The 26,557-nt window shown below is 45.6% G+C and overlaps 1 protein-coding gene across 5 annotated transcripts in view; it reads right to left on the bottom strand.

Moving 5' to 3' along the window:
- The window catches only part of grip1 (glutamate receptor interacting protein 1), a 480,409-nt gene that overhangs the window by 101,275 nt on the left and 352,577 nt on the right, over positions 1–26,557 (bottom strand). For 4 of the 5 annotated variants that reach the window (XM_038780539.1, XM_038780538.1, XM_038780542.1 and 1 more), the window contains exons 2-3: positions 21,309–21,389; positions 1,077–1,212 (exon numbers count right to left, since the gene is read on the bottom strand). In XM_038780539.1, coding sequence (XP_038636467.1) covers positions 1,077–1,212; positions 21,309–21,389 — 217 coding nt within the window. The remainder of the gene's footprint in view (positions 1–1,076; positions 1,213–21,308; positions 21,390–26,557) is intronic. The other variant, XM_038780540.1, reaches the window with a different exon arrangement.

The following is a 26,557-nucleotide window of genomic DNA, read 5'->3' as shown; positions in this document are numbered from 1 at the left end:
TCGCACTGGCTGGATCTTCTGATTCTACCGACAGCGACACCTTCTATGGGGTGTGCCCCGTGGACGGGAGAGCAAGCCACTCAAAACAGTGTGGACATCGATGGGACCGGAAGATCCCATTGGCCGCTACCAGAAAACAGGTCGCCCAGGGGTGGGGGGGGGGGGAGATCCTGCCCAGAGTCTCGACAACAATACTTGCGATTTTAATAAATATACCAAGAAACGTCTCAGGCTGATTTGGCACCATCAGCCTGGCAGAGTGGGCTAGTGGGTTAAAAAAGTACCGATAGTATGTAGCATGCCAAATACTTCTTTGAATACTTCCCACTTTTTGTGGTTTTATCCACTACCAGCTCTTCCTGGTGTTCACAGCTTTGAATTTATTTCAATATTTCAATAAAGATTGCCATACATAAATTTGAAAGTACGGTTGATGACTCTGCCTCTCAAGCCTAATATTAAATATAAATATATTATGGTCACTATTTCAAAGCTATTCCTTTAACATCACATTGTTAACTCATCACTATGAACTGTTCCCTTGTCGGTTCTCGAAAAATGTCCCAAATACATCCCAGAAATTCACTGCCTTTATCGTACTTCTAGATTGGGAGAAGCAAAACAACTCATGTGAAAATTAAAATCACACTGTTTTCACCGCAGGCTTTGTTATTTACTACATCTAAGCTGTTGGATAACTCAAATTATTTTAATGCATAAATAATTTTGAATTTGTAGGAGCGGAACAATAAAGATTGAAATGATCACAAACCGTGATTTCACACACTCTGTCACCAGGAAATTGAATTTAAATTATTTCTCAAATCAACTTAATTATTCGCAACCAAAAATGACCTGCAAAAAGATGGCTCAATTATAAGGCAGCTGTATTTGCTCAACCCGAGCCTGCAAGTGATGGAAAAGTAAGACATTCCAGAAGATGGAACTTTTGACAAGATCACAGCGCTAATAAAAAATACAGTACCCTGCATAAAGACTTCATGAGCCGAGTGAAAAATGTCTCATCTGTAATCTCTCATTACCCTCTGGTAATATGTTGCAGTAGCTTTAGTTACCTTGCAGCAATTCCACCAGGTCGAAGATTGGATACTCTTGGTTTCCCTTCCTTGTCTATTCCACCTGATACCGTGAGCCCCAGGGTGCTGCCTTCTTTTTTCATCAACTCGACTACAGTTTGACCTTTGAATTCCTCTGTGGATAGAACACATCGCATTAAAAATAGGAAGAAGTTCATGAATATCTATTTCACAATGTTTCCCTTTTCCCCCCTCATCAATTTTCTCCTCCCCTGAAGATTTTGATCATCCGAACGTACAAATTGGGAGCAAAAGTAGGCCATTTGGCCCCTCGAGCCTGCTCTATCACTCAATAAGATCATGTCAGATCTGTTTGTGTTTAGAGCTCCACATTCCCATCTACCCCTGATAACCTTTGATTCCCTTGCCCAACATGAATCCATCCACCTCCAGCTTAAATATATTCAGTGATACCGCTTCTACCAGCTTCTGAGGTGGGGAGTTCCAAAGTTGCACAACCCTCAAGTGAAATAATTTCTTCTCATCCCAGTCCTAAAAGGACGACACATAATTTTAAAACAGTGCTCCCCTAGCCCTGGACTCGCACACAAAAATAAACATCTTTTCCTCGTCCACCTTATCAGGATCTCATATATTTCAGGCAAGTTATCCCTCACTCTTCTAAACTCCAGTGGAAATAAGCCCAACCTTCGCAGCCTTTCCTCATAAGTCAACCAGCTCATTCCAGATGTCAAATTAGTAATCCTTCTCTGAACTGCCCCCAAATTATTTGCATCCTTTCTTAAATAAGGAGACCAAAACTGCGCACAGTATTCAAGATGTGGCCTCGCCACAATGCCCTGCATAACTGAAGCATCACATCCTTACTTTTGTGTTGGCTCCCTCTCGGAATGAAGCGTTCCATTAGCCTTCCTAATTACTTGCTATACCTGCTTATAAATATTTTGGGACTCACATACTGGAACACCTTGACCTCTCTACACTTCAGGATTCTGCAGTTGGTCTCAGTTTAAGTAATAAGCTGTTTTTTTCCCCTTCCAAAGTGAAGAACATTTACCCACTTTATAAGCCACCTGCCAAATTCTTGTCCACTCACTCAACCTATCTATATCCGTTTGCAACCCCTTCTGTCTTCACAACATGTTTTCCTATCTATTCTTGGCTACCATGCCTTCGCTCCCCTTATTGAAGTCATTGATATCAATTGTTATTATGCTCCCAGATCGGACCCCAACAGTGTCTGGGGGGTAATTCTCCCTCCAAATTTCAAATTTCATTTGTGGTGGGTGTTTCAGGGACTTTCCCACCGGCTCTACCGGTGAATTCCCCACCGCTATTCAACCTCAGCCACTTTTTGGGGCCCTGGAGAGTTTCTCACACGTGGAATTTCTTTTACGACTGGGGGAGCTGAACTCAGAGATCGGGCCGCCTGTCCCCCACAAGCCCCACCCATCGGCGATAACAGAAAGAGACATGGACATTACCCCTCCTGGAAGAGAGGACACCCCGCTATGGGGTCCCTGGAGGTCCTCCCTCTTCAGGCCACCATGCCCACTTACAGACTCTCCCTTTCCAGGACCCCCACCTGTCACCCCTCCAACCTCCCAGAGGCCTCTACTTACCTGTCTTCCACATCCCCACTCTTCAAACCCCCTTTTTCACCCTCCTTTCATGGGCATGACCAGCCCCCAGGTACCTGACCTTTGCGCTGCCACCCTGGCAGTACTCCTGCCAGCTTGACAGTATCATTTGGGCACCTTAACAGTGATTAACTAAGGTATCCACACTCCAGGATGAGGGCCAGGGGGCTACCCTGCACTGACCCTGACCACCCATGGGTCTACGATGGCCTGGGAGACCCTCTGGGTGCCGTTCTGCCTTGTCCACGTTTGTGTGGACCAGTGCTGATCGGCCCCCAGTTGCGGCCTCAATGGGGAGGCCGGTGGATCCCGGGTGAGCTCGCCGGAGTCGGTTTAAAACCAGATTGGACGAGTGCTGTTTGGTCACACCCCTGGTGAGCGTGTTTCTGACTCAGTCGCCTCGCCGAACTTTGATGGATACGGTGAGGCATGAAGACTACCGGGAAGCCCGCGAGAAGCCTCTCCCGGCATTCACCGGCCGCACCGTGCTCGAGAGAGAGAGAGCGCAACACGGCTGGTCAACTGCGCCCTAGGATACTGGTCTGAAGTCCCAATATTTTAGTTGATTTTGTAAGACTGTGCAGAAAGAATACTTCGCTCCAGGAGTGACTGCACGAGGGAATGGGGATTTGGTATTATACAACAGAACTTTATTAACACAATATTAAACTCTTTAACATGGTACCCGAAAGTTGCTTACAATTACCCCTTAAACAATACTACTCAATACTGCAAATGCCATACCCTTAGTTACTATCTCGAGTCCCAATTAAACTACAATAAAGGAAAAACATACAGCTCTCAATCCATCCTACATCCCAATGGCACAGAGAAATATTTGTTTCCCAGAACAGATTTAGCTCCTGTCAGAACCCATGCAGACTCTGGCTGATGTCTTCAAAGAGCTGTTTCAACTGGTTTGTTTCAGCTTTCCCACCTGTCCTCAGACAGGTCTGCACTGCTTTAAATACTATTAATCTTTGAAAAAAATTATTCTACTGTGAGAGCAAAGTATCTTATTTGTGGTCAACAGAGTTAGCCAGATCAGAACTCAACTCTCTAGCTTTCTTACGATGTCTAAATGCCTGAGCACCAACTTGTATCATCTCCCCAGGTAGAAAACAAATTAACTCCCCAGAACATTAACACCCCAGTGTGGCCATCTAAAATGGCCGCCTGCAAAGGATAAAGGGAATTATGGTCAAGTCAGGACAAAGACAGCGCACAGTCCCTGTGTACTGTGCAAAGGAAAACCAGATTGAACTGAAACTTGCACCTGTTAAAGGCCAATCACCGATTTCCCCAGGACAATAGACTTAAATTAAGGAAAAGCCACCTCCCCTTATTTGGAAAGGCATACGCATTTGGAACAATAACGATTAGGACCCATCCAGCCATCAAGGTACCCATACCTAATTGGCCGGTATCGATCAGAGTGATTGAGACCCTATCGATCCATTGGACCTGAGTTAACCCCGCCCAAAAGGGAGCGAAAGAGAAGGATAAGAAGCCCTGCGCACTAGGGATTGGCCTCTTTTGGGATCGGCCTGTGCCCATACCAATTGCAGCATAACAACCAGCCAAGTTCAAGAATCACAATCACTCCGAGGGAGACGAGCCGCAGCCGAGACGAACCTGACGATTTTCAGCCGACACACATGGGGACTCAGATAAAGGCCTTATCTACCCGCACAGAGCCGGTCACCCAGAAGTTAAGTAAAGATCATCTTAGTTGATAGGTGTAGTTTAATATGTAGCCGCGTGTATCATTGCACAGAGAGACAAGTCTTGTGTTTAATAATAAACTGTCTTTTGAACAAACATACTGGTTGTGTGGTTATTTGGTCAATACAAGAAACACACTCACCGCTTGTGGTTTGATAGAAGTGGCAACACCAGGGACTCTCCCTAATCAAACAACATTGCATTAGCCCAGCCTTTTTACTCTGGTCAGTTTCACCTCTGACTCCTAAAAGCTTTCTGGTCTTTCCAAAACAAGATTCTTTAAAAAACATGACTACCATAGACAAACACACTCTAACCAAGACTTTTAACCCTAAAATTGCCAAATAATCCGATATATCCAAAATTCTGGGCGCGATTCTCCGCTCCCCACACCGGGTGGGACAATCGCGGGAGGGCCGGGCGACTCAATTCACACCGCCCTGGCACCCCCCGCGATTCTCCCACCCATCGCTCGGAAGAATCGCCGCTCGCCGATTTTCACGGCGACCGGCGATTCTCCGACCCGGATGGGCCGAGCGGCCTGCCGTTCGCGACCGTTTCACGATAGCGGCAACCACACCTGGTGCCCACCGATCGTCGGGCCGGCGTCTCAAAGGGACACACTCATTCCCCTCCGCCGCCCTGCAAGATCAAGCCGCCATGTCTTGCGGGGCAGTGGAGGGGAAGACGGCCACCGCGCATGCGCGGGTTTGAGCCGTCAGCCATCGTGACGTCAGCCGCGCATGCGGGGTTGGAGCCGGCCAACCTGCGCATGCGCTGCTGACGTCACAGGCGCCGCCATCGCGTCACCCACGGCACGCCGCCCGGCGGCCGAGAGTTACGGAGCGCCGCTCCTAGCCCCCCCGGGGTGGGGGTGAATACGGTGAGAGGAGCGGCCTCCGAGGCCGTCGCGAAACTCGGCCGAGATCACGACGGCCTTCACGATTTTTCCCGGGAGCGGAGAATTCCGTCCTCTGTATTTGGCACATTGCAAAAAGCTGAGGCCCCAGCACAGAGCCCTGTGGGACTCCATTCTTCACATCTTGCCAATCTGAAAAAGACCTCTTTATGCATATCCTCTGCTTTCTGTCAGCCAGCCAATATTCTGTCCATGCTAATGTGATAACCTGCTATAACAGGAGTTCTTTGCGCAATGGCCTTTGAGGAGGCATCTTGTCAAATGCCTTCTGGAAATCTAAATACAGTCCATCTACAAGTTCTCCTTAACCCATAGCGCATGTCACTCCTTCATAATAATTCCAATAAATTGGTTAAACATGATTTCCCCATCACATTTCCATACAGACTCAACCCGATTAGCTTGCGAGTTTCTAAAGAGATACTTTATTCCAAACATGAGTAAAAATAGCAAAATATAAAATACACACTCCATACACTCTCAGTCCACAGTCTGTACTGTTTTCCCCTTTTATCCCATCCATTCCTCCACAACAAATAATTCCTCAAGCAGCGTCATGAACAACCCCCATCACAGCTCGAAGCCCTCCGTTGGCCCCCTCAACTCAGACTTAATCTGCTCCAAACAGAGAAATAAATCACTTGGTTGCATGGTGTACTGAAAACAACCTCTCTAAATGTCGGAAAGACCAAGGAACTGATCATCGACTTCAGGATGCGTAGCACGACACACACTCCTGTCTGCATCAATGGCTCTGAATTAAATGAAATGAAATGAAAATCACTTATTGTCACGAGTAGGCTTCAATGAAGTTACTGTGAAAAGCCCCTAGTTGCCACATTCCGGCGCCTGTCCGGGGAGGCTGATACGGGAATCGAACCGTGCTAATGGCCTGCTTGGTCTGCTTTAAAAGCCAGCGACTTAGCCCAGTGAGCTAAATCAGCCCCCTGAAGTGGAGATGGTCGATAGCTTTAAGTTTCTGGGGGTAACCATCACCAACAGTCTGTCCTGGTCCACTCACATTGATGCAACAGTCAAGAAAGCCCAACAACGTCTCTATTTCCTATGGAAGATAAAGAAATTTGGCATCGACTCTCACAAACCTCTACAGATGTGCGATAGAGAGCATCCTATCCGGCTGCATCACAGCCTGGCATGGCAACTGCTCGGTCCAAGATCGCAAGCAACTTCAGAGTGTGGTGAACTCAGCCCAATGTATCACACAAGCTTGCCACCCCCACATTGATTCTGTACACACCTCACGCTGCCTCAGGAAGGCAGACAGCATTATGAGGGACCCCTCCCACCCAGGCATCGCCTTCTACCAGACCCTTCCATCAGGCAGATTGGAAAAAATGAATTGGGTACTCTAAATTGATAACAAAAAACAGTGCTACCCCCTCCACCTTTACCTAGCTTCTTATTTTTCTTGAATGTCATTCACCCTTCAATATTCAGGACCCAATCCTTGTCATCGTGCAGCCACATTTCCGCAATGGCCAACAGATCGTATTTGCTATCTGCATACAAGATCGTATTTGCATATTTCAATGTGTGCTATCAATTTAAAAACCAAAAATGCTGAATAATCTCAGCAAGCCTGGCAGCATCTGCAGGGATCCTTCTATGGACTCAAAACGTTATCTCTGTTTCTCTCTACACAGATGATGCCAGACCTGCTGAGTTTATTCAGCATTTTCTGTTTTTCTTTCAGATTTCCAGCATCTGCAGTATTTTGCTTTTATTTGTGCTATCAATATGTTTCCTTTGTTTTGAATGCTATGTCCATTCAGATATAGAGCATTTAGTTTTTCCTTTTTGTTTTCATTAGGTGATAACTGGATCATTTTGTGAATGTAAACCTAGGCAGTGGGTCCCAAGAGGCAATGGGGAAGGTGGAAATCTAATTCTGTCTTCACCTGAATTCATACTTGCATTTCCATTTGGGATTATCGAACAACAGGAATGGGAACCCCCACCAATTTTTACCGCATAGGCTTGTGACACTAAACCCAACTGTTGCAGCTGACTATACCATACCAGCTCAGACCAGGTATCAAATCTGGCACATTCTAAACCTGTATGGCTTTGATTATTCACTGGTTGGGGGCGGGTTTAGCTCAGGTGGCTGGACAGCTCGTTCGCGCTGTGGAGCAACGCCAACAGCGTGGGTTCATATCCTGTACCGGTTGAGGTTATTTATGAAGGCCCTGCCTTCTCAATCTCGCCTGAGGTGTGGTGACCCTCGGGTTAAATCATCACCGCTGTCAAAGGGAGAGCAGCCTATGGTCCTCTGGGACTGTGGCGACATTTACATTATTGCACTCAGCTGGTTAAACTTGCTGAACCAACAAGAGACCAGGTCATTATGCAATAATATCTCAAGGTGATTATTGGAGCAACAATGCCATTAACCAGTGATAAATAATGAAATTATTGCTGAAAGAGATACATTATTCCAGAATTAAAAATCACTAGGCACCAGTAAAGTATCCACTTGCAAATTATTTGATTTACAATCAAAACAAAAACTTGCTATAATTTGAAAATTCCAAACAATTCCCTCTTTTCAAAATGGAAGCAACTCAGAATTTCAGATATACAACAGAGAGGATCTAAACACAGCCTCTTGACATTCAATGGCATTACCATCGCTGAATCCCCGACAATCAACATCCTGGAGGTTACCATTGGTCAGAAACTGAACTGGACTAGCCATATTAATACCAGGGAAGGTCAAAGGCTAGGAATCCTACGGCGAGTTGACCCCCCAAAACCTGTCCACCATCAGTAAGGAACAAATCAGGAGTGTAATGGAATATTCTCCACTTGCCTGGATGAGTGCAGCTGCAACAACACTCAAGAAGCTCGACACCATCCAGGACAAAGCACCCAGCTTGATTGCTTCCCCTTCCACAAACATTCAAGCCCTCCACCAGCGACGAACAGTGGCGGCCGTGAGTACCATCGACAAGATGCACTGCAGTATGTCACCAAGGTGCCTTAGGCAGCACCTTCCAAACCCACGACCACTGCCATCTAGAACAGGCATTGTCAAACTCGGGGGCATGACCTGCGATGGGTCGCAGGCGGGTGTCAGGAGGGTCACGGAGCCGTCTGTCGCGGCGGACCCGATTGCGCAAATCTGCGCGCAACAGCCAGCTGTTAATAACGCCATCTGCAAGCGGCCTTCAAAATGGTCACAAACATGTAAAAGAAATGTGGCCGCATTGCGCATGTGTACCAGATCATCGGCGCGCATGCGCAAAACTATGCGCATGTGCGCCAATGATCGGGCACGCATGCACAGTGCGACCGCTTTTTTTTTTAAACGTTTGTAGCTTTTTGTTTCACATGTTCGGAGGCGGTTTTATTCATTTATTTCTTCATTTAATTTTTATTTTTTCATTTCTTTTATTCATTTTCTTACAAGTTCGGGGGGGTTTTATTTGATAGAATTTTACAGGAAAAAATGCAGAACATTGGACAGATGGAGACTCCATACTTTCTGACACCGGAAGGCTTCACCTTCACCAACAGGTTCCATTGGAGGAGTGTGTACGAGGGCCAAAGGGACCCAAAACCATTTCCTCCATTCTCGTCAGCAGCAAACAAGGCAAGAGAAAATGGTGGGTCTCGCAGGTCGGCCGGCGTGGGTCGCGAAGGTCGGCCGGGTTGGGTCCCGAAGGTTGGCCAGTTGGTAAAAATGGGTCCCCGGAAAAAAAAGTTTGAAGAACACTGTATCTAGAAGGACAAGAACAGCAGAGACCTGGGAACCCCACCACCTGGAGGATCCTCTCCAAATCACTCACCGCCCCTGACTTGGAAATATATCGCCGTTCCCTCACTGTCATTGGGGAAACATCCTGGAACTCCCTCCCTAACAGAACAGTGAGTAGACCTACACCTCAAGGACTGCAGCGGTTCAAGAAGGTAGCTCACCACCACCTCCTGAAGGGCAAATAGGGATGGGCAATAAATGCTGGCCTAACCAGCGGCGCCCACATCTCGTAAATGAATTAAAAAAAGGAAAAGATCCTGCGTAAAGTTATCTATGCTGCCTTTATCAACGTAAAAGCTTTGCCTCTATGAAAATGTTTAAACAATGCCTGGTAGGAGTTTAATTTAATGAAACAAACGTGCTACCTACATCTATATCCATTGTGTAGTGTGTCCGAATTCAGCAGTGTCAGTCATGACTCAGCTGAAAGCACTCTAGTCTCCGAAGACAACGTTCCAGGTTCAAGTCCCACTTCAGGGCTGGAGTTCAAACTCGAGGCTGGTGCTCCACTGCTACACTAAGGGAGTGCTGCACTGTTGGAAGTGCAGTCTGTTTGATGAGATGTTGAAACGAGGCCCCATCCACCTCTTCGGGTAGATGTGAACAATTCTATGTCACTATTTTGAAGAACAGCAGGGTGTCCTGATCAATATGTATCCCTCAACTAACATTGTTGTGCTATGCTTCTTCATGTAGCATAAGCTGCTTCCTTGATGTATGCTCTGACAAAAGAAGGTTCAGACTTGGAGATAGGTTTAACACATTTAGTGAACAGTTACCAATTCTCCTACTCGAGTTCAACTCTCCTGCTAATCTTGCCACAGTAACTCAGTCTAACGAACCAGTCTGCTCTAAGCCACGTGGTGGATGTGATGCTTCTGATCTGCCCCTGTCCTTCTCTCTAAGTGTCGCCTGTGGAAAGAGAAAGAGCATGTGTGCCTTGTCCTTATATATGGGTTGCCCCCTTGGGGTAGTGTCACCTCTGGTTTTCGACTGCCCATTGGTCGTGTCCTATTTTATGTGTTCATTGGCTGTATGTCTGCATGTCATGATGTCTCTGGTGCTCCCTCTAGTGTTTACTTAGTCTTAGTGTATTTACATTAACCCCTTTGTGTATTTACAGTGATGCATATCACCACAAACATCACAAAAGACACAAAGTATCTGGTCATCATCACATTTTTGTTTGTAGGAATTGACTGTCTTATTGGCTGCCATGTTTCCTACCTTGCAAAAGTGACCATATTTCAAAAGTACTGCACTGACCGCAAAGTCCTTTCAGGTGCCCAGTGGTTGTGAAGTGCTGTATAAATGCAAGTCTTTCTTTCATTTTTAGATCTACATCAGTATAAGAGAGATCATCAGAACGGTGGAGGATTTTGAAAAGGTGACTGGTGATAAATTGTTTACACTGGTAGTGGGGGGAAAAAACCTTGGAACAGCCACAAAATGAATTAAGAGGGCTTTTTTTCAAACATAGAAAGTGGGTAAAATGTGGAATCCTTTATTGATAATTCCTTTCAAGAGGAATTAGAAAGTTGTTGAAAAAGAATGTTAAAGAACAGCCTCACGCGGAGAACACCAGTACGATGAATTCCCGCTTTCCGTGCTGTCAAACCCGATGCTGCTAGGAGGTGCAGTTCACTTGTGAAATCTGCAGTAGAATACCAGTCACTGCAGCAGTAATAGGAGAGCACACTCCAATTAAAGCACAGACTGAGTGTGCCTAATGACACATGATGGCTGTAGTCTGCCGCTTTTAATGACCTTTATTTTTTTTTGGTGTGAGCTGATGTCACAAGTTTACAGCTACAACACACAATTTGTCCAATGTTGACAGAGCTGCTTCTCATGACAATCAGCATTGTTTATGCTTCCTCTCTTTTGCTTATCTCCCGAAACAGATACCATTGAGGCATCCATGTAAAACACAGATAAGAGCATCCACAGGCTACAGCGAAAGTAATCCACAACACCGATGGGGAAAAGAAATGTTATGAATACATAGATCACAATGAGTGTTCTTGTCAGAGATCTTTAGTCTGTCAATAAGAAAAGCCAATAAAACAACTGTAATGCTCTTCTGGAATTGTCAACACTGATAAAACAGGGCACTGCAATGTGAAGAGCAACATTATGTGAAAACTGACAAAAATAAAAAGGCTTGATTTTGTACCATATTCAAATAATATTAAAGATAGCGTGTTATGGAGCATTTGTTAGCGACAATGTACATGAGTAAAATTTTATAATTTAGCTTTTAAATTTTTATTAGTGAAAGAGCCACAAACTATGGCTGGGAACTGCTGTCATTCCAGCTGCATTATTTCATCAGGAAAATTTTACTCACATACATGAACAGAGTTTGTCCCACATTTCCAGGGAATTAGTGTCCGCAGACAGAGAACAACTCCAAGTGTGTGTTGTATCCGAGGGATTGATACCTTAGACTGCAAGTCTAACATTGTACTTGGCTATCACAATGTCTGCCGCATCACAGAGGGCAAATGTTAGACCTCGCAGATAATACATGTATTTGGCAAGCAGATCAAATCTGCTTCTTCTCATGGATGAAGGATCGTACCATTTTTAGATGTAGCTTCATCGCGAGTAGATTTAACGCTCAATTGAACCATTCTCCGAACACTGGAGTTGGAAAAATGGATGGAGGGAAAGATGGAATTTCTCTTTTTTTGGAGGGTTAATTTTTTTCTGAATGCTTTGACCTTTTGTTAGATTACACCAAATAGAAATACCAGAATCATTAGTACCATGCTAAGTTAAATGCTGACTTTTATTACTACACCTGGACAGCACTGTAGCATAGTGGTTAGCACAGCTGCTTCGCAGCTCTAGGGTCCCAGGTTCAATTCCCGGTTGGGTCACTGTCTGTGTGGAGTCTGCACGTTCTCCCCGTGTGTGCGTGGGTTTCCTCCAGGTGCTCTGGTTTTCTCCCACAGTCCAAAGCTGCGCGGGTTAGGTGGATTGGTCATGCTAAATTGCTCTTAGTGTCCAAAAAAATGGGGGTTACTGGGTTACGGGGAGAAGGTAGATATGCGGGCTTCAGTAGGGTGCTCTTGTAAGGGCCGGTGCAGCCTCAATGGGCTGAATGGCCGCCTTCTGCACTGTAAATTCTATTCTATGAACCTCTGGCATTCAGCTTAGTTTCATTTTTGGATATTAGTTCCATTTTTGGATCAAGGCTGTGAGGACATCAGGAGCTGAAAGGTTGTGTCAGAAGCTGAACGGAACATGGTTAAGCAGGTCTTAATTAAGTAGGCAAATGAATCCTTACGCACTTTACTGATGACTGGCAGGACAGTCATTGGTAAGGTTAGATTTCTCTTGTATTTTGTGGACAGGAGAGTGCAGAGAAATCTTCCACATTGGCAGGCGGATGCAAGTGCATTAACTGTATTTGAACAACTTGACTATGAATTCTCAAATCTGTCATCAGACTCCGCAGCCTTGACTCCTGACCGACTGCTGCTGAATATCCTGTCACGTGAACCAAGTTGGTTAGACAAGAACTTTGACAACAGTAAAGACCAATTAGGATCATGCACTGACGTTTTTGGCGAAAGTCACTTGCAAACACTACCTCACCTGGTTTCCTCTACCAGGGCTGCGGATGGGAATACTTATGAAGCCCTCTTCTACTTAAAAGTACTTACCAGCCACCACTTGTAACTGGATGCAGTCAGGCTACAAATTTGAACTCATCACCTTGCGTTGTTAATCTAGTACGATAACCATTAGGCTATATACCAACGTAATTACTTTCTCTCTTCATACACTAACATTCCTTCAATGATTTTACTCAAAAACTCCACAGCAGTGCAAAACATTATTTAACTGCCAAGAAAGTCTGCACAAAATAATGACATGATCAAAGGTAGGAATGTTTTTTTAATGGCAGCGTTTACAATTGGGAAGCATTCTTTGTATTGGTAATTGTTCTGATAGTCATCAATCAATTGCATTATTCCCTCCCAGGGGTGCAATATACATCAAATCAACAGGATGGATAGACTGATTTTAAGACAAGTGTAATCATTTTTGTATGAGCTAATCTGACTAATGCAAGTTTATCAGGCTATAATAACCTTCAACATAGATCACAAAGTATGATAAAGTACAGGACTGTATACAAATGCTGCGTAACTGGAAGGCACAGGAAACTAACTGCTCCACACGTGAGGCATATGGGATCCAAGGTTTTAGAAATAGAGGCATTGGCACAAAAGCAAGGATCTTATGGTGAATGTTTACAAAACACTGGCGCGACCTGAACTGGAGCAGCATGTCCAATCTGGGCCCGGTTCACTAGAATGGATGTGAATGCAGTAGAGTGGTTGCAGAAAAGGTTTTGGAGATGAGGAACTTCAGTTGTGTGGATAGGTTGTGGAAGTTGGAATTGTTCGCCTGAAAGAGAACGGTTTGAGAAGATTTGACAGATGTGTTCAAAATCATGAGGGGTCTGGACGGATAGGGAGAAACTCTTCCCATTGGTGGAAGAGTGCAGAACCAGGTGACACCAATGTAAAGTGATTGGCAAAAAGCTGGAAGAGTCGTGAGGAAAAGCAATTTAGTCACGGAATGGTCAGCATCTGGAGTGCACTGCCTGAGAATGTGGTGGAGGCAGGTTTAATCATGGCTTTCAAAAGCTAATCGGATAAAGAAACGATTTGCAGGGCTCCAGGGAAAAGGTCGACAGGCAGTGGGCCTAGCTGAGTTGTTCTCTCAGAGATTCAGCATGGGCACGATGGGCTGTGCGGTAACCATTCTATCATCCCATTTGCCCAAGTGATTCATCATCTGGTCCCTGGTGTAATGCTGCAAACACTGGTTAGGGTGGTTCAGACAAGGCCACATTTTCAATAACTTTGGTTGCAGTCAACTGTGCACGATAGAAAACAACCCACAATCACTCCAGCTCTGGTTTAACGTGCATGACACCAATCACATGGGGGCTGTTCTGGATGAGATTGGCTCAGATGAAAAGGGAGAGAGATGGTGACTCAATCAACGACACAATTAAATAAGGAACAGGCGCAAGCCACTAACTGCAAAGAGTCAGCCATTAAAATGTTACAATTAATGCAATGCAGCTACACAATCAGTTGACAGCATCAACAGAGTTCTACAGTCATTCCCTGTGGATATAGGAGTGGTTTCTCATCAGTCACTCTCGTGTTAAGCATAGCAACAGCCAACGGATACCTGGGAGCCAGCACTGAATATAAACAGCAATACATGGGGGCGAGGGAAAACAGTGGTTAAGAACTATTGCTTCATGTTCTCTGAAAATAACATCTCTGATTTATTTACATTCTCGGTAAATAAATCTGAAATATGCATATGCACATTACAGCTGGAAGTACGCTCACGGCAGGATATGATTACTCGACTTTAGAAAAGTCGCAGATTGGAATTCTAAAAGCATTCACAACAAATGAGATTATGCTGGGCCACACATCAGGCAAAGAAAATCTTCCCTGACATTTGCAACGCTGGGACCATAAATGAAAGTTTAAACTACTACGTTGTGTGCAGTTATTTTAGTGTGTACAAAGTTCACATGTGTAACTCCAGGAGGTAGTACTTATTAACCATGAAATGTACCGTGAAATGGGCAGCATGGTAGCATAGTGATTAGCACAATTGCTTCACCGCTCCAGAGTCCCAGGTTCGATTCCCGGCTTGGGTCACTGTGCGGAGTCTGCACGTTCTCCCCGTGTGTGCGTGGGTTTCCTCCGGGTGCTCCGGTTTCCTCCCACAGTCCAAAGATGTGCAGGTTAGGTGGACTGGCCATGCTAAATTGCCTTTAGTGTTCAAAATTGCCCTTAGTGTTGGATGGGGTAACTGGGTTATGGAGATAGGGTGGAGGTGTGCGGTTGGGAAGGGTGCTTTTTCCAAGAGCCGGTGCAGACTCGATGGGCCAAATGGCCTCCTTCTGCACTGTAAATTCTATGAATCTATGTACCCGTAAGTGTATGAACTCTGAACTTGCACAATCCATGAGCATTTGCATTCTGCAAACACTGCCCATCACCAACCTTGGGAAACAAACTGAAACATTCTGCATCTCCGATGCAAGCACGCAATCTTTTTCAGCAGCAATGTAACACACTGTATTAAAACGTAAGCTTCCAACAGTGCTTTTCCTAGTAACCAAAATTAAACTCCTACTATTGCAGGGTTCATTTCAAAGGCTACTTTTATTGCCTTTCTATTAATAATTTTAGACGGCTGCCCCATGAGGCCCACAGCCTGGGAATGTCCGTGTAAAAAGCAGCTGGATTCAGCTAGAACACTATTAATAGTGATCTGCATTAATGCAACTTGTTTTCATCGTATAGCCATTGAAGGAGTGGCATGGTGGCGCAGTGGCTGACACTGCTGCCTCACAACGCTGAGGACCCGGGTTCAATCCCGCTCCAGGTCACTGGCGTTGTGGAGTCTGCGCGTTCTCCCAGTGTCTGCGTGGGTCTCGCCCCCACAACCCAAAGATGTGCAGCAGGGTAGGTGGATTGGTCACGCTAAAGTGTCCCTTAATTGGAAAAAAAAATCATATAGCCGTTGATACTGTCAATGTCTACATATGAGCTGACCGTTAAAGCCTCGAAAAATCCCTTCAAAATGGGGGGGGGGGGGGGGGTGAGTTATTATAGTTATTATAATAAACAGGTTAAAACATTACAATAAAAAAGTAACACCATGTCCTTGTTAATACTTTTAACATAGTAAATCCCTCCAAGGTGCTTCCCAAGACATAATACAAACAACAAGTGACATCAAGACAAGTACGGTGTCAGCAGGGTGTTTCCTGCTGAGGCCCCGAATTGCAACAGGGACCCGATAGTGTGGGAAACCTGGCTAAATGCGCTCGTCACGGGACTTTGGTGCAATTTGGTTAGATTGCATCCACAGTGTTTAAATGTAAGTAATCAGGTCATGGGATCAGGATTGGTATAAGGATGATGTGATTAATGGGAGAAGCCAGGGGCTGAAGCAGTCAGAATTTGTGTCAGCCAATTTAGGTTTGGTTATGAACAGAACAGCAGCTTCTGGAAAGATTGTCAAGTTAAACAGTGGTTTGACACAGAAAGAACCTACAGACTATTTCCTGAATGATCTCTCTCTTACCAAAACATCTGTGCACTTTTCAAAACATCTGTGCAGTATGTATTCCTTTGTTTGCTACAAAATGGGTTGCTAACTGTATTTAAAAGTCAGCTTTGACTTGTGATGGGTTCTGCTTGATTGGAGATATAGAAGATAGCAGTTAGAACTAAAGTTGGCACGATTCACAATTCACCCAAATGAGAACAAAGTCCCATAGCAAGCGGGTTTAACCATGTGTTTCCCAGCGCTTGCAGTGCCGAGAAGCACATGGCTATTTAATGCAACTCGCGTTATACAAGGGGCCTGGCCTCAATGCGGCTGAGGCGGCACATAGCCCCGCTTTGTACAACTGGGGAGCTCCGCTCTCCGGAACTCTCCAGTGTAGCAAGAGATTAGGATGCCATTGCGAGGCTCCCGAAGCGACCCCAGTGCGTCCCCTCCCCCAAGGCCGATCGTGCTCGCACCCTGGCAGTGACCCTGCCAGTCCCACCTGGGCACCATGGTGCCAGCCAGGTGCCAGGATGCCCAGGAGGCATCAGTAATGCCAGGACATCACCTTGCCCAAACGGCATGGGCATGCATCTGGGGGGCCTCCGATCATTGGGAGACCCCAAATCTTGTTCCATGTGGTTCCCATTTGTGGGGACCAGTGCTGTAGAACAGTCATCCAAGGTCTCCGAGGCCAAGGGGATGAATCCCAAAACCTCAGGTCCCTCGGGAACCTCCACACTAGACTGAGACTTACTGTCTCGTTCTAATATGCAGATTTACCAAACAGTGATCCCGCCCACAATGGGCAAGATTTACATCGTAACATCTCGTGAGATCACGCTAGACCTTGCGAGGCGTTGCGAGCCATGTACATCCCGGGTGGCAGATCCTCCGGCTTTTATCGGGCACGCTGCATCACAACGAGCTGCTTTTCTTGCGCAGCATGGCCATTGGATGCCGTCCAGTGTTTCATTTCACTGTCAAGCATTGTTCAACTGGTAATTATAAGCTATTTATTTTATGATGTCAAAGTTAGTTTAAGGACGGCAGGGTGGTGCAGTGGTTAGCACTGCTGCCTCACGGCACTCGGGGCCCAGGTTCGATCCCAGCCCCGGGTTACTGTCCATGTGGAGTTTGCACATTCTCCCCGTATTTGCGTGGGTCTCACCCCTACAGCCCAAAGATGTTTTAATATACTATATCCCTATTTGTGCATGGAGTCACTCCTGAAGCGAAGCATCCTTCCCTCACACCTTTACAAATTAAAAATTATTTCCGTTTCTGTCCGGTATCCTAGCTGAGGTTGCAGTCTGGTCCGGGATCATAATATAGTTCAAAGAAGTACATTCTGAGGTGGAATTCAAAGGTAGGTACAGGTGGAACGGTTTAGGGTGGGAAGTCCAGAGCATTTGGAATTCCTAGGCAGCTGAATACATGCCCCCTCCACCAACTCCCCAATGACAAAAATAATTTTTTTTGATTTTTAGTTCTTAAGAATTTTTTAGTTATTAACCTTCCCTCCTGCACAGTTTTGAATAAACAGACTGCTTTAGACCAGTCAAGTGATGTGCATCAAGGCAGATTACCACTTATCTATTGCAGAGAAGCAGATCAGAATTTCTTTTTGTTTGCTGCACAGTAGGATGCTCGGTGCTAAAACTACCAGCAAATCCAAAACACATTGTATAGTGATCCTCTTTATTGGCGTGTCAGAAATGTTTGGTAGTCTAAAAATGATTAGAATTTCAAGTCGCTTCAACTACATGAATAATGTACCTATTTGCTCCAAGCAATAGGAGGATAGGACCATACATCTCATCGAGCCTGCTCTGTTGTCCAACACAAACATGGCTCACCTTTGGCCACAACTCCACTTTCCCGCTCATTCCCCATATTCCTGAATTTCCTGAGACATCAAAAATCTGTGGGCGAAATTCTCCGCCCCCCACAACGGGTGGGAGAATAGCGGGAGGGCCTTCCCGACATTTTTGCCGCCCTCCCGCTATTCTCCCCCCACCCCGCCGAAGTCCCGACCCGAATCGCTGCCGCCGTATTTTTACGGCCGGCAGCGATTCTCAGCTGTTAGATGGGCCGAAGTCCCAGCCCTTTCCGCCGTTTTTACGAACGGCAAACACACCTGGTCTTGCCGTTCGTAAAAACGGCGTCACAAACTCGCTATTAATAACCATGGCACCGATTGGCACGGCCGTACCACGGCCGTGCCAAGGGTGCCATGGGCCCGCGATCGGTGGGCACCGATCGCGGGCAGCGGGCCCGATGCCCGCGCACTACTTGTCCTTCCGCCGCCCCGCAGTATCCATTCGCGGGGCGGCTGAGGGGCAACCCGGCCCGCGCATGCGCGGGTTTCGCGCAAAAACGCGATGACGTCACCCGCGCATGCGCGGGTTGGAGTCTTCCAAACTGCGCATGCGCTGCTGACGTCATATGACGCGTCAGCCGGCGCTAACTCCGGCAAGCGGGCTTAACGATTTTCGTTAAGCCCGTCTTGCCGGACCCTACGGCGTCCGGCTGCTAGCCCCGACCGGGGACCAGAATCGGTCCCCGGTCGGGAAGGGGCGCGCTGCCGTAAAACCCGCCCGGGTTTTACGCCAGCCTTACGATTTCTCCCGTTTTGGAAGAATCTCGCCCTGTCTATTTCAGCCTTAAATGTATTCAAGGAGGGTGCACCCACAGCTCTCTGGGTTGGAGAAGTCAAAATATTCACAATCCTTTGAATGAAGTAATTTCTCCGCATCTCAATCCTAAGTGATTGGGATCCTCATCCTGAAACCCTGTCCCCAGGCAGGGGGCAACAACCTCACAGTATTCACCCTGTTAAGCCCCTTCATAACCTTGCACATTTCAATGAGGTCACCTCTCAATGGGCGAGAGTCTCCGCAAATGCGGAGAATCGTAAAGGCTGCCGTTGGACAGGCTGTGACCCACGGCAGCCTTCACGCCCACTTCCGGGGCCGACTCTCCCCCAATCGGGCCCCCAGATGCCCCAAACGGGCATCTGGCGCCCGTTTCACAACGGCAGCGGGCAGGTGTGTTTGCTGCCGCGTTGAAATGGGCGTGAAGGCCCGGCCACTCGGCCTCGGAGAATCGCCGCTCACCGTAAAAAACGGCGAGCGCCGATTCATGGCGTGGGGGGGGGGGAGGGAGAGAATAGCGGGAGGGCGTGAAAAATGTCGGGAGGCCCTCCCGCTATTCTCCCACCTGGCGTGGGAAGCGGAGAATCGCGCCCAATGTCTTAAACTCCAGAGAACGTAAACTTTATTTATACCCCCCCCCACCAATATAGGACAATCCTCTCACCCAAGGGACCAATCTTGCGAACTGTTGGTCTATTCCCTTCAAGTGTGTCTGCTGAATAGCCCAATCATTTTCGCCTGTTCAGAATTTGGTTTTCAACAATTGGACGAAAGTATCAGAGATTTTAGCTTATTCAATAACTATGCGCTTTTTCTTTTGCAAGCCTGTCTGAAGCTAGTGTGTCCTTTGATTTGATTTTATTTATTGTCACATGTACTGAAGTGCAGTGAAAAGTATTTTTCTGCAGCCGAGGAACGTACACAGTACGTACATAGTAGACTCAAGAATAATCAAAAGAGAACATTGACAAATGGTACATCGACAGAACAGTGATTGATTACAGTGTGGAACAAGGGGCCAAACAAAGCAAATACATGAGCAAGAGCAGCGTAGAGCGTCGTGAATAGTGTTCTTACAGGGAACAGATCAGTCCGAAGGGGAGTCGTTGAGGAGTCTTGTAGCTGTGGGGAAGAAGCTGTTCCTATGTCTGGATGTGCGAGTCTTCAGACTTCTGTACCTTCTGCCTGATGGAAGGGTCTGGAAGTAGGCAATGCCTGGGTGGGAGGGGTCTCTGATAATGCTGCCTACCCTCCTGAGGCAGCGGGAGGTGTATACAGAATCAATGTGATGGTGGCAAGTTTGTGTGATACATTGGGCTGAGTTCACCACACTCTGCAGCTTCTTGCGATCTTGGACCGATCAGTTGCCATACCAAGCTCTGATGCAGCTGAATAGGATGCTCTCTATCGCACATCTGTAGAGGTTTGTGAGAGTCGATGTAGACATGTCAAATTTCTTTAGCTTCCGTAGGAAGTAGACATGTTGTTGGGCTTTCTTGACTGTTGCATCAATGTGAGTGGACCAGGACAGACTGTTGATGTCCTACTGTACTACCTGCCTCATAGTAGAATCATAGAATTTACAGTGCAGAAGGTGGCCATTCGGCCCATTGAGTCTGTACCGGCTCTTGGAAAGAGTACCCTACCCAAGCCCACACCCCCACCCCATCCCCACAACCCAGCAACCCCACCCAACGCTAAGGGCAATTTTGGACACCAAGGGCAATTTAGCATAGCCAATCCATCTAACCTGCACATCTGTGGGAGGAAACCGGAGCACCCGGAGGAAACCCAAGCAGACATAGGGAGAACGTGCAGACTCCGCACAGTAGGGACCATAGTGACTTCCCCCCCCCCCCAATCTTTTTAATGAAAATAGTTTCCTGGAAAAAAAATACAGGTAAACAGGCCAAATAGAATATAAGGTGGCATTACGAGTATGTCTGCAGCAAGATACTGCATCCAAAGTAAAATGATAAAGCGAGGATTCTTTATTAATTATTCCCAGAATATATGAATAAATCAATGCTCGGTGATCCTGTCCCTCGCTCTAAATTTAGTTTTTGAACAAAATCAATGGAAGATTAAACAAGATAATGCTGGAAATCTTCAGCAGGTCAGGCAGCATCGATCGAAGATTATTTGTGCAGAGCTCACAGATGAAAAAAAACCCAAAAAGATACAATTAAAAAAAACACTATTTCTGATGAGCTGTTGGTGTTCCCACCTTCGAGGAATTTGTCAAAGTCAACCAGGGAACACAAAGTGAGATTCTATGAAGAGCTGAGATGGTCATGAGGGAAGAACGGCACATTTCGCGTATGTGATGTGTCAACATTTCCTCCCAAAGGGGTACTTTTGAAAATGGTGCTGAGACGCGGAACAGATCGCCAACATACAGATTAGACTTACCAGGGATACTTTGCCTTCTAACCGCCAAAGTGCCCTCGGAAGCTTTTGCTGGGTTTGTAGATTTGGCGTATGGTCCCTCATCTGTAAAATAAAAATATTGGATCTGTCTAAAAGAATTATGAAAATGATTTATTTGTTGGAGGCAAAATGATTCCATGAACTATGATGTAGAACTCTGATGTGATCAGTCAGCGAAGCCTCCAGATTAACATGGGATGCCTAAATCACCAAGTGATCTGCAACAGCCAGCTACACAGCCATGTTAACATGAACCCAACAACATCAAACATGACTGCTTCATATTCAAGAGATCAGCGAGGCTAGAAAATCAATGGTAGAAAAATATAATATTAACGGCAAAAAGAACACGAGTATCACTGGTACGTTTGTAAGGTAAGTGGGTAGGATTGGGGGGGGGGGGGGGGGGGGGAGGGAGGGGCATCAGGCTGTGGTAGTCAGGGGTCACTACTATAGTTACCCAGAAGTTAGAATTGGTTTTAATTCTTCCTCTGTGTAATGGGATGCAGTTACAACTCCCTGGAGCTTGGAAGTTACCGGCCCCAATTTGGGAAACTCACTGCTGAACCTGCACAACAACAGTAACACAATGAGGGCCGGGATAACCATCACTAAACTAAGCAGGTCTTTAGGTCCTGCATTATTACATGTGCTGAAAACCGGCTGTAGGCTCGACACCATAAAACATGCACCCCTGTGTAAAATGGAGCTCTGCACACATCTGTGCATGTCTGCAGTGACTTTCAGGTTTATGACGAGCTGTCTGCATTTCGTCAAGATGGTTTGTTGAAATGGCTGAAATTCTGATTCTTGCACAGCAAGTGGAGTTTGTGATAAGTGGTGAAATGCCTGTCCAAGAAGCTCCCAGCTGTAGTATGCGTGAAGGAATGCCAGATATCCCAAAGCTTCGCTCCATCCTGGAGCTGAGATTTGCGGCTGAGAGAAACGGAGATTCAAAATGCCAGCTGCCTATTTACACGCAGCACGTTTTTTTATGGCAACGATATGCTGAGGTAAATGTGGCTCCAACTTTCAAACAGAAATGTACCACAGCAAGCAGTGAGATGAATAAACAATGAATTTTTTGACAGCTTTAACAAAGAAGGAAGAGGGAGTGAGAATGTGTCAGGGGCCAGAGTTGGATGCCTTTTGGTTAAGTTCCACCGTAGGATCAAGCCCAGGATCAGGTGTAATGCCTGTTCTTGTCAGCTGGGATCCCGCACTTCTCTTTTTGCGAGGACTATGAATTGGATTCAATTTGAAATTATTTTGGAACAAGGAGATGGATTAGGGGGTTGCCCTGTCAGCTCTGTGCACTGGCTTTGTAACTGAGAAAGGAATAAATGCTTCACAGCATTACAATCTACAGCAGTACTCAAATATGAAGTATAATATGAAAGAGTACATTGAAGAGTTGGTGCAACCAAGAGAAATATTTAAGAGGGAGGCATTCATTTTGTGTCCTGTGTAAATGTATTATTTAAATCATTTGTGAAGATATTCTGATTAATATGTTGATTGTATTACATTGAACATAGAACAGTACAGCACAGAACAGGCCCTTCAGTCCTCGATGTTGTGCCGAGCAATGATCACCCTACTCAAACCCACGTATCCACCACATACCCGTAACCCAACAACCCCCCCCCTTAACCTTACTTTTTTTTTAGGACACTACGGGCAATTTAGCATGGCCAATCCACCTAACCCGCACATCTTTTGGACTGTGGGAGGAAACCGGAGCACCCGGAGGAAACCCACGCACACAGGGGGGAGGACGTGCAGACTCCACACAGACAGTGACCCAGCCGGGAACCGAACCTGGGACCCTGGAGCTGTGAAGCATTTATGCTAACCACCATGCTACTGTGCTTCCCAATATTATAGCGTTTTACATTATATTATAATGCTATTATAGCGTTTTACATTGTCATGGTGTTTGATTATACTTTTTGCAGCTATGAGGAAGCTAAAAGGTTAATGGCAAAAAACCGTATGCGTTACCCACAGAACGGTGCTGCTCGTTTGGAGCCATAAGTGGATCTCAGTGTCATGTGATTGGCATAAGACATGAAAATGACGCCGGCGACTCTTGAGGTTAGATGGCCAGGATACATGTAGCAAGGGTTCAGCTAGCCAGGTCACACATTGGCAAGGGTGATGTGCGGAAACAGAAACTACACAGAGGCATCCCCGGGCATGGGGTATATAAAAGTCGGTGAGGTGAGGCACACAGCATCATGGGAGGAGGAGCCGGAGAAGAGAAGATATTGAAGAGAACCAAAGACAAAGAAAACATCATCGGCGACCAGGCAGCTTTTCGGAGCAAGGTATGACAGCAGCTTCTCTACTACCAACTATTATTTCAATAATTTACGTAATATTTTCTGGTAACTTGTTGCGCCAAAATCACTTGGCTGTTGCCAAGAACCTAATTAAGATCGGGGGCTGTGCAGCAGGTATTCATTTCATCGTTTGTTAAGTACAGCTCGTACAAAATATTTGATCAAATCCACTTGAAAATGTGGTGTAGTCTGTCGCAAAGTATAAAGAACTAAAATAATACAAATTGGTCTGATTCACTGTCAATATTAATGTGGCCTAATGGAGTTCTCTGCTATGAGATCCCTATTATAGTTCTCATTCAAGTGAACTTGGTTCAAAGGACAAATAGTCCAATAAAGGCTAACAATTCTGCTTTCTAACAAATCTGACTTCAGTCAAAAAAAACAAGCAAAATTCATTCCAATTTAATGGTGGAAGCAAAGCTAGCAAAGGCAGAGATAGAAATTGTTAGGTATTCTTCCCATCTGACACCTGGAAAATGGGCACAAAATATTCCAATGCATCAGTGGAGCTGCCTGCGACCAAAACGCACAAGCGTTACTCATTGTACTAACGTCACAATGCCCATCTTTCATTAAAAAAGGTACCTAAAACCAGCTTTAATTCCAATAAGTAAGTAAATTCAGTAAATAAGTAATACCTACTATAAAGGCCTCTTACTAAAATTGGTCACTATCAAGCAGGGCAGGCATCAAGTGTTTTGGTTCCTGATTCTCCAGTAGCCCCAGAGGCTACCAACCAAAAAATAAGTTGTAAAGAAAAAGTCCTATGGAGTCAGGAGGAGCAGGGATGCTTCTTTGACTCCAGGGAAATTACCATCGCTACCCCACACCCACCATATCCAGCTTTCACCCACTCGCAATCCCGCATCTCACTTCACTCGAGGGTCCCTGCCAGCAAGGCCAGCTGCCTCAATGGTGATCCCCTCACCATGGCCACACACACACACCTCCATGGATGCCATGAAGAAATAGAAAAAAAAAGTATTATTTGAGGGCCAGTTTCTGATGAAAAACCAACTGTAAGTTGGGCAGCTTGAATTCCTTGGCGAGGTTGACTGGCCCTTCTAATTCGGTTAGCGTGCTGTACACACACTGTCTCCGACATCTGGAAAGGCACAAACACACTGCAGAAATTGATTTGGTCAAGCTTCTATGTTTAACTTGATCCCGAGCTTGATCAATTTTCAAATGGCCACATGTAATCATTTTCAGATGATTTACAATTTGAAGTATAAACTATCTGGCATTGCACAAGATCAGCATTAATTAACTGCACCAATGCATTCTTGCTCAGACATGTGCACACACTGTCTGTGTGGAGTCTGCACGTTTTCCCTGTGTCTTTTCCTCCGGGTGCTCCGGTTTCCTCCAACAAGTCCCGAAAGACGTGCTGTTAGGCAATTTGGACATTCTCAATTCTCTGTGTGTACCCGAACAGGCGCCGGAATGTGGCGCCTAGGGGCTTTTCACAGTAACTGCATTGTAGTGTTAATGCAAGTCTACTTGTGACAATAAAGATTATTATTGTTATTTAATTAACAGGCAATGTTCATCTGAATAAAAATGAAGGCAGGACTATTCTGCTGGTTCTTTATTTATTAACATGGGGAGTGGGTTTCTGTTTTGGGCACAAATGGACCACTTTTAAAATTCCATCATTTTTGACAAAGCGACTTCTTCCCGCCCTCAAGTTTCCACTCACTCCCATCTCCTTGTCAGCAAACACAAAATCTGTCATCGCCTAGCAGAAGTAGAAGAAAAATCTCAGAACACATTTTTAAAAAAACTGCTACTTTAAAATATATTCCAAGTGCCTCTTGGTATAAGTTATTAATAGAGGTGAAACTGGGTTTATCAGAAATAATACATTTTTAATTGGAGTGCCGAATCTACCATCTGACCAACCTGATTTCAAACAATTGAGTGACTAAAAAGCTTTGCAGCACAATTTGTTGGTGATATGGGTGCACTGTAGTCAGTCTCTCAATAGATTTTAAAAATTTAATAGCTTTTCAAACGTGCCATGATGTCCTTGCAAAACCTTTTTAAAAAAAGCTTTTGTAAACCTCTGAACAAGAGTAATTAACAGAATCGGCAATGGTGATTAATTTGATCTGGGGCATCACCAGTTTTGTGGACATAACCTGCTTCTGGCATAATGCGGCTTTTAAAACTAGTGCAAAAAAAGTTTGCGGAAATGCCCAAGTTGTGCAGAGTGAGATTTGCGTTGAAAATTCCACAATCCTTTGACCATTGATAAGTTGCACAGAAGTACACAATACAACCTTGCAGGCAACTGAGAAACATAGAACATAGAATAGTACAGCACAGAACAGGCCCTTCGGCCCTCGATGTTGTGCCGAGCAATGATCACTCTACTCACGTATCCACCCTATACCCGTAACCCAACAACTCGCCCCCTTAACCTTACTTTTTAGGACACTACGGGCAATTTTTCATGGCCAATCCACCTAACCCGCACATCTTTGGACTGTGGGAGGAAACCGGAGCACCCGGAGGAAACCCACGCACACACGGGGAGGACGTGCAGACTCCGCACAGACAGTGACCCAGTCGGGAATCGAACCTGGGACCCTGGAGCTGTGAAGCATTTATGCTAACCACCATGCTATCGTGCTGCCCTTATATTGCAGAACAGATTCTGTAAAATAAGTTACAAACTTCACTGTGAATTCAGACCACCCCTCCCCCTGCAAAAATCTCAGCAATTTGCTCAAACCGCGTTCAGAGAAAGTGACTGATTAATATCCATAATTGTTATATATTCATAAAGCCTGTATTAGATCATCAGTTCAATTACTTGACACTTTTAAAGAGTCACACAGATTGACTTTGGCATGAGTTTTTAAAACTCAAATCTTT

The sequence above is a fragment of the Scyliorhinus canicula genome, chromosome 20 (genome assembly GCF_902713615.1).
Source record: "Scyliorhinus canicula chromosome 20, sScyCan1.1, whole genome shotgun sequence".
Taxonomy (NCBI): domain Eukaryota; kingdom Metazoa; phylum Chordata; class Chondrichthyes; order Carcharhiniformes; family Scyliorhinidae; genus Scyliorhinus; species Scyliorhinus canicula.
Note: the sequence above shows the minus strand (reverse complement) of the source record. Positions and strands in the feature narration are given on the sequence as shown.